At 40.6% G+C, this 12,145-nt stretch overlaps 2 protein-coding genes across 3 annotated transcripts in view; one reads left to right on the top strand and one right to left on the bottom strand.

The window, feature by feature from the left end:
• The window catches only part of LOC120247957 (NLR family apoptosis inhibitory protein), a 36,181-nt gene extending 34,249 nt beyond the window's left edge, over positions 1–1,932 (top strand). The window contains 1 exon segment of the mRNA XM_039256075.1: positions 243–1,932. Coding sequence (XP_039112006.1) covers positions 243–616 — 374 coding nt within the window. The 3' untranslated portion in view covers positions 617–1,932.
• A 3,175-nt stretch (positions 1,933–5,107) lies between these two features.
• The window catches only part of SMN2 (survival of motor neuron 2, centromeric), a 42,804-nt gene continuing 35,766 nt past the window's right edge, over positions 5,108–12,145 (bottom strand). The window contains exons 9-10 of one of the 2 annotated variants that reach the window (XM_039256039.1): positions 8,606–8,631; positions 5,108–5,447 (exon numbers count right to left, since the gene is read on the bottom strand). The gene's annotated coding sequence lies outside the window, so the exon portion shown is untranslated. The remainder of the gene's footprint in view (positions 5,448–8,605; positions 8,632–12,145) is intronic. The other variant, XM_039256037.1, reaches the window with a different exon arrangement.

Here is a 12,145-nt window from a genome sequence, read left to right as displayed (position 1 = left end):
ACGGCAAAACTCTCACTGGACAAGTAGCTTCAGTGCTGTAGGTCTAAGCTTTACTTCGCTGGTTTCTGCTTTTCCCTTGGGTTTTGGCTAGGCAGTTATTAAGTTGTTAGTGCTTTGCATCTTTTAAGGAGATATTTTAAAAAATATTTTCTACTTTGAGTGGTGGTTGTGGGAGGGAGTACAATGACCTCATCCACCATTACTGAAATAAAAGTCCATATGATTCTGCTTTGCTTTTACAGCCAAGGTAGCAACCAATGGAGGTTTCCAGAAACTTGAGGACTTAAATCTTTCAGCCAATCACAAGATTACAGAGGAAGGATACAAAAATTTCTTTCAGACACTGGACAACATGCCACACTTGAAAGAGTTGACTGTTTCTAGGTGTTTAACCGAATACGTCAGAGCTCAGGCCACAACGGTCAAGTCTTTGAGTCGGTGCGTGTCACGACTGCCAAGCCTCATCAGACTGACCATGTTAGGTTGGCTCCTGGATACAGAAGACATCACACTGCTTAATGCCATGAAAGAAAGGCATCCTCAATCGAAGCACTTAGATTTTTGGTGGAAATTGGTACTGCCATTCTCTCCAACCATTCAGGAACAGAAGATGTAGCTAAAAACTGGAATAAGATTTTTGGTCAACAATTGTAAAAACCTACCTCTCCAAAAACATTTTATTACGTTTTGCACACCAAAGGATATTTACAGTAAGGCATGTAAAAAAAAAACCAAAACCCAAAAATGAACACTGCTTGTCCATCACTGGCCTTAAGAAATATGTTACCAGAACCTCTGCAGTCCCCAAATGATCCCCCCCAACTAAATGGAAATCAGTTCTTCAATCAAGTTTACACACCTAACCCTCCATAATGGAGGATCAGCAGCGGGTTTTCGGGCTAAATGCGGTAAGGAGGATAAAAACGGCTAAGGGAACGGAGTGAGGTACACAGATCTGTCTTAAAGCCACAGTATGGAAAAGTATTCAAGTGACATGAATGTGAATTTTAAGAGTGAACCCATTTTCTACATAAATGAAACAAGACTTGATCACCAGATCCAGATGAATCTTTTGTGGGCCAAGATATAATCCTTAATACTTGTAAGATTTGTTTGGTATATTAATTTTGGTGCAATAGGCCAATATGAAGTAGAAGTAAGATTTAAGGAAAAAAGCTCTTAGTACAGAGGCTTTTGATTCAACACTTTCTGTATCAGCATAAAGTACAAAATAGAATTTCTAAGATTTAGTCTAAAACGGAGAGGGCAGAGCCCTCGACATCAGGTTTGCTGAAGCTGTGGAAATGCAGCCGAAGAATGTTTAAGCTTTGGGCATTTTGCTGAGAAACTACCTCAGCACTTGGAGGTACTAGAGGAAGCCATTCAGGTGGGGGTGCGGTGTTAGAAAACCACACATGGCATGGATCTGCTAGAACACACCGGAAGCAGGGAAAGAAGTCCCTTGCTCCTACAGTGTCTTACCGCTACCCTCTAGTGACAAAGCTGTATACTGTGCCTGCTGAGAGGACAGGTCTTTACAGACAGCAGATCTACTGCAGAGAAGGCAGTGAAGGCTAGATTGGGACACGAGAAGCAACAACTTGTTAACTGACAGAACTATTACTTATTAAATAGCTTAGACCTAAACCAAAAAGAACCTAGTAAGATTTCTTTTAAGATTGACAGGATGCACAGGAATGTTTATAGAAAACGTCTTCCATGATCTAGGAGAACTGGGTAGTGACTGACGGCAGGGAGGGGGCCAGGATGGCGAGGGAATAGGAGGGGGTCTGATTCTTTTCTTTGCACATCTTTTGTACTATTTGAATTCTGCACCATATGCATGTATTATTAAAAATGGTATTTTAAAAACAAAGAGAAATCGCTCTCTCTCCAAACCTTCTGATAAGGGCTTCTAGTGTAAAGTAGGGAGCTATAAAGTATGGCCTGAGACTGTAGAGTTTCTGAGCTAAGACTATTTTTTACCTTTTTCCAAAAAAAAAAAATATATATATATATATGTCTGTATGTGTGTGTGTGTGTGTGTGTATATCTATGTGACAGAGCCCATGATCAGTGGCCTGCGAAGCTAAAACTAATTCTGCCCCTCTACAAAGAATGGAATACTTCCATGACAAAGTGGTTTTAGACTGTCAGATTACCATGCCCTTTTATTCTAGTATATGTTAGTCTCCAAAGGATGCCCAGGCCATCCCTCGCTGCTCTGTCACCCTCTAATATCCAAATATACCAAACTCAGAAATAGAAAATTTGTTGAAAGAGTTGTTGATATAGCATTTTATTCAACTGTTTTTTCCTTACGTTCTCTCCTGCAAGGCTTTTTGCTTCTGCATCCCACCAAAAGAGCTCTTAGGAGGGTCACCAATGATCTCTACGATGCTCAGTTCAATGAACACTTCTCAGTCCTCATCCTTGACTTGTTCATAGCACCTGACCCAGCAGCAGCTTGATGCGGCTGGTCACTCCCTCCTCAAAAGTTTCATTTGGCTTCCAGGGCCCTCCTTCCTTCTGGATTTCCTCCTAACTCAGAGTTCCCTCGGTCTCTTTTACTGCCTTTCTCATATCTGATCTCTAAACAGTGGGGGTACCCCAGAGTTCTTCTCTGATAGTTCTATGTAAATGCACTTGCTTAGTGAGCTGGTCCTGTTGAATGGCTTTAACTTCCAAGTCTCTGATAACTTCTATATTTTCAGCTCCATCCCAGATCTCTCCTCCGAATTCTTGACTTATATCTAACTCCTGTTAATGGACATCTCAGATTTCACCTGTCTTGACCCAATTCCTATCTTTCCTTTCTCACAAGGCCTCTTTTTAAAATTTTTTAGAGATAGTGCAATGCAAGCAGGGGAGGGGGAAAGGGAGAGAGACAGAGAATCCTAAGCAGGCTCCATGCTCACCTCAGAGCCTGACACCAGGCTCAACGCACGATATTGGGATAATGACCAGAGCAGAATTCAAGAGCTGGGATGCTTAGCTGACTGAGCCACCCTAGCACCCTTCCCACAAGTACTCTTTATGCCTGACTTCTCCATGTCATTAAATTCTAGCTTTGTTCTTCCCCTTGCAGAGGCCCAAAACATTGAGGGTCATCCTTGATTTCTCTCTCTCATTCTCGGCAGGTATAATCTATTGGCAAATGCTGAGCACTACTAACCACTAGTCCTAGTCAGCCTGCTTCCTCCCTTAAAACTTACGGTCTATTCTCTATTAAAAAAAATTTTTTTTAAGTTTATTTTTGAGAGACACCATGTGTGGTGGAGGGGGAGACAGAGAAGGAGAGGGGGAATCCTAAGCAGGCTAAGCGCAACCAGCACAGAGCCCGATGTGGGGCTGGAACTCACGAAACCACCAAATCATGAGAGCCAAAACCAAGAGTCAGATGCTTAACTGACTCACCTACCCAAGTGCCCCTAAGGCCCTTAGACCCTAAGGTCTATTTTCAACACAAACACAGCAGTCATCACACTCTTTAATACCTCAGATCATGCTATGCCTTTGGTTCAAAACCTTCCAATGGACTCAAGATCAAAGTCAATGCAGTGGGTTAGTTGTGATCTGACCCCTGGCTACCTTTCTTACCTCCATCTCTTTAACCTCTCCTCCTTGCTCACTTCCACTCCAGCCATAATGGCTTCTTTTGCCATTCCCTGAACATGCCAACTTACTCTTAGGGACTTGTGCTTAGGTTCTTTGTCTGTGAATGGCTCTCATTTTCTTCACATCTCTGCTCATATGTCACCAATTCTTTTCTTCGCTTTTTAAAATTTTAAGTAATTCCTGTACCCAAATTATAGTTCAACTAACAACCCCGAGATCAAGAGTTGCATACTCTACTGACTGAGCCAGCCGGGTGCTCCCTTGACCATTCTTTTTAAAAAAGCATCCACAGGGGCCCCTGGGTGGCTCAGTAGGGTAAGTAACTCCTGATTTTGGCTCAGGTCATGATCTCATGGTTCATGGGATTGAGACCTGTCCTTTCAGCACGGAGCCTGCTTGGAATTCTGTCTCCCTCTTGCTCACTTGCTCTCTTTAAAAATAAACTTAAAAAAAAAAAAAAAAAAAAGGCATCCACATTCCAAATACATTCTGCCTAACCCCCTTTCCTGCTTCATTTTTGTCTGTGGCATGTATTACTATTGCCACCTTCTACATCTTGCTTGTTTACTACTGTTCCCCACCACTGTAAGCAGAACTGTCGCCTATTTGGTTTACTGCCATCTCCAGGCACGTAGAAGAGACCTAAGCATATACACAAAACTGAATAAATAACTGCTGAGATGAATGATTTGCCAGAAGCTGCAACCATATTCCAACTGCATTAGGTATTAAAAGAGGTATGATCCAAAAATGTCACTGAAAGCAAATAAGCTACCTTCATAACTGAATTTAACCTGGCACACTTACTTGGGCAATGGAAATATGCAGAATGTATAAAATACGGGCTGTTTATTATGAAAAAGAAAAATCTACTTACCGATACCAGAAAGCTTAAGCCACTGAATATCCCATTCTGTGAAGCTTACTTACCAGGAATTGAATATTCACTTTGCTTCATAAATACATACTGGGCAGCTACAAATAGGTTAGACATATTTAGTGTGTCCAGTCAAAATCTCTGAAAGAAATAGAACTTTTGATATTAACCTCTTCTCCCATAGCTAAATGGACTAGGGAGAATCCCACGTGCATGGCTACCAATGCTTAGATTCAGTCAAACAATAGGATTTTCTACCTCTCCTGAGAATGTGAAGTGACAGACAGACATAGAGTCAAATGGATGGTAGATGGACCCCAAGATAGCAATGAGGGCAGAATAGCTAGGGCAACCATGTGAGGCAATGACTGTGTGACTTCCAAGAAATGGAACAGAGCTATGGTTCCTGGCTGACCAGGTCTAGTCCCGGGACACTCTGTTTCAGAGAAGCTTCGTTTCCTGAGTCTGGATTATCGGCAACACTGTTTTACAGTGGGTGCTGTCTTTACAATACCAACCTTTCCTCCAAATAACTCTGAGTAGCTCTCTTCCTACGTTATTAGACAGTTACCTCGCCATTTTCTAAAGAAAAATACTCATATAGTCAAGGTTAAAAAAATTTATCATTTATTTTTAAAGGCATTAATAAAAAGCTTAACATACTAAGGTACAATATACAAATATGTTCAGTCGATATTTTCACAGATTGACTTTTCTGCACTATGTGTGACTTTGAGTTTCTTTTACTTACTCACATTACCACTGCTGACTTACTCAAACTGATTATTCCCTTGAAATACATGGCTGGTTATTTAAGCCTGAGTCACAGGCAACATGGGGCAATGCAGACGACTGTGCCACACAACCAACAGTTCATGAAGAAAAACATGAAATTTTATTCACATCGATGATGGCGCATCAAAATAGCATTCTCCTTGGGAGAGAGCTGCACCTGAATTAGAGGGGAGAAGGGTCTAGATATAATTACGCAATTTAAAAACTTACTTTCTTATATAAAAAAAAAAGGACAGCAATATACTCACCATGGTAAACAAAACTAGAATAAAAATATGCTAATACAGACTTTATGCAATACTAAATTCAATATTTATGGGATAGATAAATTGTGATACTCATTTGGAAGAGTAAATATGAGAGATTAAAAAAAAATTTAAAGAGGGGCGCCTAGGTGGCTCAGTTGGTTGAGCGTCTGACTTTGGCTCAGGTCATAAGCTCACTCATCGGTTCAAGCCCCACATTGGGCTCTCTGCTGGCAGCTCAGAGCCTGGAGCCTGCTTCAGATTCTGTGGCTCCCTCTCTTTCTACCTCTCCCCTGCTCATTCTTTGTCTCTCTCTCTCTCAAAATAAATAAACATTAAAAAGATTTAAAAAAAAAATTTAAGGAGCACTGGTATTTGATCTGTCCTAACAGAATTTCTTTTAAAAGGTTTATTACGAGAGAGAGAGAATGCACGTACAAGTGGGGTAGGGATAGAGAGAGAGAGGGAGAGAGAATCCCAGGCAGGCTCTACACTGTCAGCGCAGAGCCTGACATGGGGGGGGGGGGGGGGGGGGGGGGGGGCCTGAGTATCACAAAACATGAGATCAAGTCCTAGGCCGAGATCAGGAGTAGGACACTCAAACGACTCACCCATCCAGAGCCCCAAAAGTACTGTGCTTTTGTGAAATCCATGAGAATCAAAGTAATGATAAACTAGAACATAGTACAAATGTACCTAAAATCTAGAATCAGTATTTATAAGCTAAATATATTCAGGTTCATGCATACCAACTAATGTTGCATCTAAAGAATGTTATCCACTTGGGCACCTAGATGGCTTAGTTGGCTTAAGTGTCCAACTTTGGCTCGGGTCATTGTCTAATGCTTTGTGGGTTAGAGCCCCACGTCGGGCTCTGTGCTGACAGCTCAGAGCCTGGAGCCTGCTTTGGATTCTGTGTGTCTTTCTCTCTCTGACCCTGCACCACTCTAGTGCTCTCTCCCTCTCTCTCTCAATGGGTGCCTCAGTCAGTTGGGCATCCGACTCTCTTGGTCTTGGCTCAGGTTATGATCTCACGGTTCGTGAGAATGGAGCCCCACACTGGGCTCTGCACAGACCACATGGAGTCTACCTGGGATTCTCTCTCTCAAAACTAAACAAACAAAACATTACCCACTTTAGATACACACAGATATACACCCACATGAATTAAATACTGGGAAAAGATGGAGTAAAACCTTAGGTTTGCTGTATTTGAATTCTCAATGAAATTGCTAACAAAGTTATTTTCACTATGTATTCTACATAAACTGTAAAATGACTTGAAAAGAAATAGACTCAATTCTCACTATTCATGGTAGTTATGTTCTATAAAGTCATAACAGGGGTGCCTGGGTGGTTAAGTCAGTTAAGCATCTGGCTTTTGGTTTTGGCTCAGGTCATGATCTCAGGGTTCATGAATTAGAGCCCCATGTCGGGCTCTGAGCTGACAGCGTGGAATCTGCTTGGGATTCTCCCTTTCTCCCTTTTTCTCTGCCCATTCCAATTTCTCTCTCTCTCTGTCTCTCTCTCAAAAATAATGAACAAATAAACTTAAAAACACTGTTGTTTAAAATAAATAAAAAGTCACTAAAAACAATAAATTTGTGAATACTAAGCCAATGCTCCGAGAAGAAATACAGGGCTGGGTTCAGGGAGACTCTGGTCACACTGTTATCAACTGACCAATCTCTAACCTTTTAAAATGTGTGTTTCTGATGAAATGCACGTTACTTGATATATATTGATCTTACAGGTGCCATTTTTTTTTTTTTTAAGTAATCTCCGTGCTCAATGTGGAGCTCAATCTCATGACCAAGAGATCGAGAGTCGCATGCTCTAATGACTGCGCCAGCCAGGCTCTCCTAATATGATGATTCATTAACACTGAAATTCAGCCAACGGCACTAAGTCACACCTGAATGGAGCTTACCTAACACATATATTCTCCCTGACAGGCACATCACAGCCTTCTTACACTTGGGAACACAAAGCACAATGTTTGGTGTCCACTTTAAAGAGTGAAATCAAAAGGCATAGAAACATGCATAATGTAACACTAAAAAGACTGAGCAAAGAATGCTTGTTTAGAGCAGGAGATGACACGTGAAGACAGAGCCCTGCTCAACCTCAGCTGAGAGGGTCTGTGTCAGAGGACTCAAATGTTTTGCCACTCTGCACTTGTCCGTGACTGACGGCGAAAGCGCCGTATTTCTTGACCTGGGCATGAGAGAGAAATTTCAGCAAGCCGGCAAGTTTGCAAATACATAATCTGTGGATAATAAGAACTGACTGTAGATAAAATATCTAAAATGATAAAGGGAAAATAATCATACAGATAAAGGAGAGCAAACATTTCTGTCAAAATGACAATAACCTCTACCACCAAAAGCGAGGTCAAATAAATGATAAACTAGAAAACAAGTATTTGCAACTCCTATCACAGAGGGATGGTTTCCATAAATATAAAGATTTCTTGCAAAACAAAAAGGAAAAACACAGATCCCAGTTAAAAAGTGGGCAAAGATGATATTCATAATTTTCAGTAAGGATAAGACACATAGCTCTTAAACACACAAAAAGATGATCTATAAAACATTGTAAATACAATTAAAGAACTATTTCTATTAGACTGAAAATGATCCAAAGGTCTCATCGATTACTGAGTAAGAATGTGGGAGACAAGAGCTCTCAAACAATGCTGGTGAGAACATAAATTAATACAGTGTCTACTGAAAAGCAACATGCCAAAAACCTATTAAAATATAGACACATGTTCTCTTCAATCTAGCAGTTCTAATTCTAGAATCTAAATCCAGATTAGAATCCTAGATTCGATTTATGTAATTCTAAAGATGCGTTCTTACATCTACAAAAAGATATGGTAAAAGAATATGAACTGTAGCATTAAACAGCAAGCAACTGGTAACAACCTAAAATTCCATCCATAAGAGCTCAATTAAATTAGTACATATCTATATATAAAAGTATCATGCAACTTAAAAAAAAACACAACAGTTTTATATACTGGCAGTGAGGATTCTCCAAAAAATTCTGAGGAAAAAGCACATACCTATTAAAGAACACTGTATGAATCACCTATAAAAATGAAAAATTTAAAGAGTTGGAAGGAATAATCATGAAACATCAGGTCTATTTCAATTATATATTATTTATTTTTACTGTCAATAAATGTACACAGCACACTATAACAAAACAAAACCGAGTGTGTTCTGTGAAGTCTCCCTCACGTTCTACTCCCTCTTCAGAGATAACTTGAGTATAGCCCTGAGGTGGCTATCAATTCACACACATACATGTATGCAAATGTGTATTTACATAAATGACAGGTAGCATAACACATTTCTGCATCTTACTTCCTTCATTTAAATATATTTTCCAGGGCACCAGCTTGGCTTAGTCTGTTAAGCATCTGACTTCAGCTCAGGTCATTATCTCACAGTCTGTGAGTTCAAGCCCCATGTCCCACATCAGGCTTTGTGCTGACAGGTCAGCAACCTGGAGCCTGCTTCGGATCCTGTATCTCCCTCTCTCTCTGCCCCTTCCCCGCTCACACTCTGTCTCCATCTCTCAAAAATAAATAAACGTTAAAAAAAAAAAAAAAACTAAAAAAAATTTTCCTATCAGATTGCTCTATCGAACAAGCAACAATGTAGTTTTTTATTTTTATTATTTTTTTAAAGTTTATTTAAAATTTATTTCTGATAGAGAGTGAGAGTGTGAGCAGGAGAGGGTCCGAGAGAGAGGGAGACACAGAATCCGAAACAGCCTCCAGGCTCTGAGCTAGCCGTCAGCACAGAGGCCGATGCGGGACTCAAACTCACTAACCATGAGATCATGACCTGAGCCGAAGTCGGACGCCTAACCAACTGAGCCACCCAAGCACCCCACCAATGTAGTTTTTTAAAATAAAATTAAAAGAATAACAGAATACAAGGATGCCCATGTTTTTCTAAAGTTTTAGGCCACTCCACTTTTTACCAAAGACTTACACTAGCAACAACTGTTTTTACTAACCAAAAAACATCTGAGGAGGATTTACACTATTATGAAAAAGGCAAAGGGGCGCCTGAGTGGCTCAGCTGATTGAGTGTTGACTTTGGCTCAGGTCATGATCTCGCGGTTTTGCGGGTTTGAGCCTTGCATCAGGTTCTGTGCTCAAAGCCCAGAGCCTGGAGTCTGTTTTGGATTCTGTGTCTCCCTTTCTCTGTCCCTCCCTGACTCATGATCTGTCTGTCTTGCTGTCAAAAATAAATAAAACATTACAAAAAATAATTAAAAAAATTTGATGTTAAGTGAGGGTACACATATGTGCACAAAATGCCATCATGGCATCCATATCAAATATAGATGAATATGGAAAGTGTAAAATAATACACGAAAAAGGAATACAATGACAGACACACAGCTTTGATTAGTTTAAAAATACTGAACATTTTTCTTACGTACTTTTAGAACATAAATAGAAAAAACAGTACAATAAACATCCATGTGCACACCACTTATACTCAACAGCCATATATGCTTTGTGCACATACACATTTTGCTAAATCATTTTTGTAGTTTATTTCTTTATTGGGGGGGAGAGCAGAGGGAGAGGGAGAGCAAGACAGAGCGAGAGAGCGAGCGAGAGAGAGAGAGAGAGAGAGAATCCCAAGCAGGCTCTGCACTGTCAGCACAGAGCCTGATGTGGGGCTCAAGAGGGACTCCACGACCCTTGGATCATGATCAGAGCTGAAATTAGGAGTCAGACATTCAGGGGCGCCTGGGTGGCTTAGTCGGTTAAGCGTCCGACTTTCGCTTAGGTCATGATCTCGCGGTTCGTGGGTTCGAGCCCCACGTCGGGCTCTGTGCTGACTGCCAGCTCGGAGCCTGGAGCCTGTTTCAGTCTGTGACTCCCTCTCTCTTTCTCTCTGACCCTCCCCTGCTCACGCTGTCTCTCTCTCTCTCTCCTAGAAATAAATAAAACATTAAAAAAAAAAAAAAAAAAAAGGAGTCAAGACATTCAACCAACTGAACCACCCATGCATCCCATCCCCAAGACTTTTACGGATGGCTCTTCAAACCAGATTCCAACTAGGGATACCACGCTGCATCTGGCTGTTGTCTTCCAAGCCACTTTTAATCTAGAGCAGTTACTTGCTCCATGCCTTTTTTTTCCCACCTTTTTTTTAATAAATTTTTTTTAATGTTTATCTTTTGAGAGAGACAGAAAGCAAGTGGGAGAGGGGCAGAGAGAGAGGAGGAGACACAGAATCCTAAGTAGGCTCCAGGCTCTAAGCTGTCAGCATGGAGCCTGATGCAGGACTCAAATTCCCAAGCCGTGAGATTATGACCTGAGATGAAGTTGGACACTTAACCGACAGAGCCACCCAGGCGCTCCTTTCTTTTCACTAACTTTTTGAAGAAAGGAGACCAGTTATCTACTAAAGCATTTCACATTCTGGATCTATCTGATCATTTCTTTTGTGAGGTCATTTAACTTGCTGCTCTATCCCATTATTTCCAGTAAATGGGAAGCAGATCTTATAGGCTTGATTAAATTCCAGTTACCCTCTTTTCACCAAAACACCTCACAGGCAATTCTGTGTATTGCATACTGCCTCATAAATCAGATACCAAGCTGACTGTCCCATCACAGTGGGAGCAGTATCACCAGCAATTCTAAGACTCTCTTTACTATAAAGATGCTTTGATTTCCACACCACTAACCAAGTATTTGCTGAGATGACACTCTGATATCATGACAATTCTAGAGAGCATGTAGATCAACCTTTTATCAGACTGTTTTGACATCATATGTATTTAATATTACTATATGTAGAAAACCCTAAAGACTGCACTAAAAATGACTAGAACTGATAAATGAATTCAGTAAAGTCACAGGATACAAAATCTGATGCATTCCTATACACTAATAATGAACTAGTAGAGAGAGAAATTAAGAAAGCAATCCCGGGGCGCCTGGGTGGCTTAGTCGGTTAAGCGTCCGACTTTCGCTTAGGTCATGATCTCGTGGTTCGTGGGTTCAAGCCCCGTGTCGGGCTCTGTGCTGACTGCCAGCTCAGAGCCTGGAGCCTCTTTCAGAGTCTGTGGCTCCCTCTCTCTCTGACCCTCCCCTGCTCATGCTGTCTCTCTCTCTCTCTCTCTCTCCTAGAAATAAAGCATTAAAAAAAAATAAAATAAAAAAAAGAAAGAAAGCAATCCCATTTACAATTGCACCAAAACCAATAAAATATCTAGGAATAAAATTAACTAAGGAATTTAAAAACCTGTGTACCTGAAAAGTGTAAGACACTGATGAAAAAAATTGAAGGTAACAAAAATAGAAAAATATTCCATGCTCATGGAATGCCAAGAGTTAATTTAATTAAAATATCCATACTACCCAAAGTAATCTACAAACTTAATGTAATCTCTATCAAAATACACAACATTTTCCATACAACAGAACAGATAATCCAAAAATTTGGATAGAACCACAAGAGGCTTGGAAGAGCCAAACCAATCTTGAAAAAGATGAAACAAACTGGAGTTATCACAACTGCAGATTTCAGGATATGCTACAAAGCTGTACTGATCCAAACAGTAT

Source organism: Hyaena hyaena, unplaced genomic scaffold (genome assembly GCF_003009895.1).
Source record: "Hyaena hyaena isolate Hyena2069 unplaced genomic scaffold, ASM300989v1 scaffold_558, whole genome shotgun sequence".
NCBI classification, from domain to species: Eukaryota; Metazoa; Chordata; class Mammalia; order Carnivora; family Hyaenidae; genus Hyaena; species Hyaena hyaena.
This window is presented reverse-complemented; position numbering and strand designations above follow the sequence as displayed.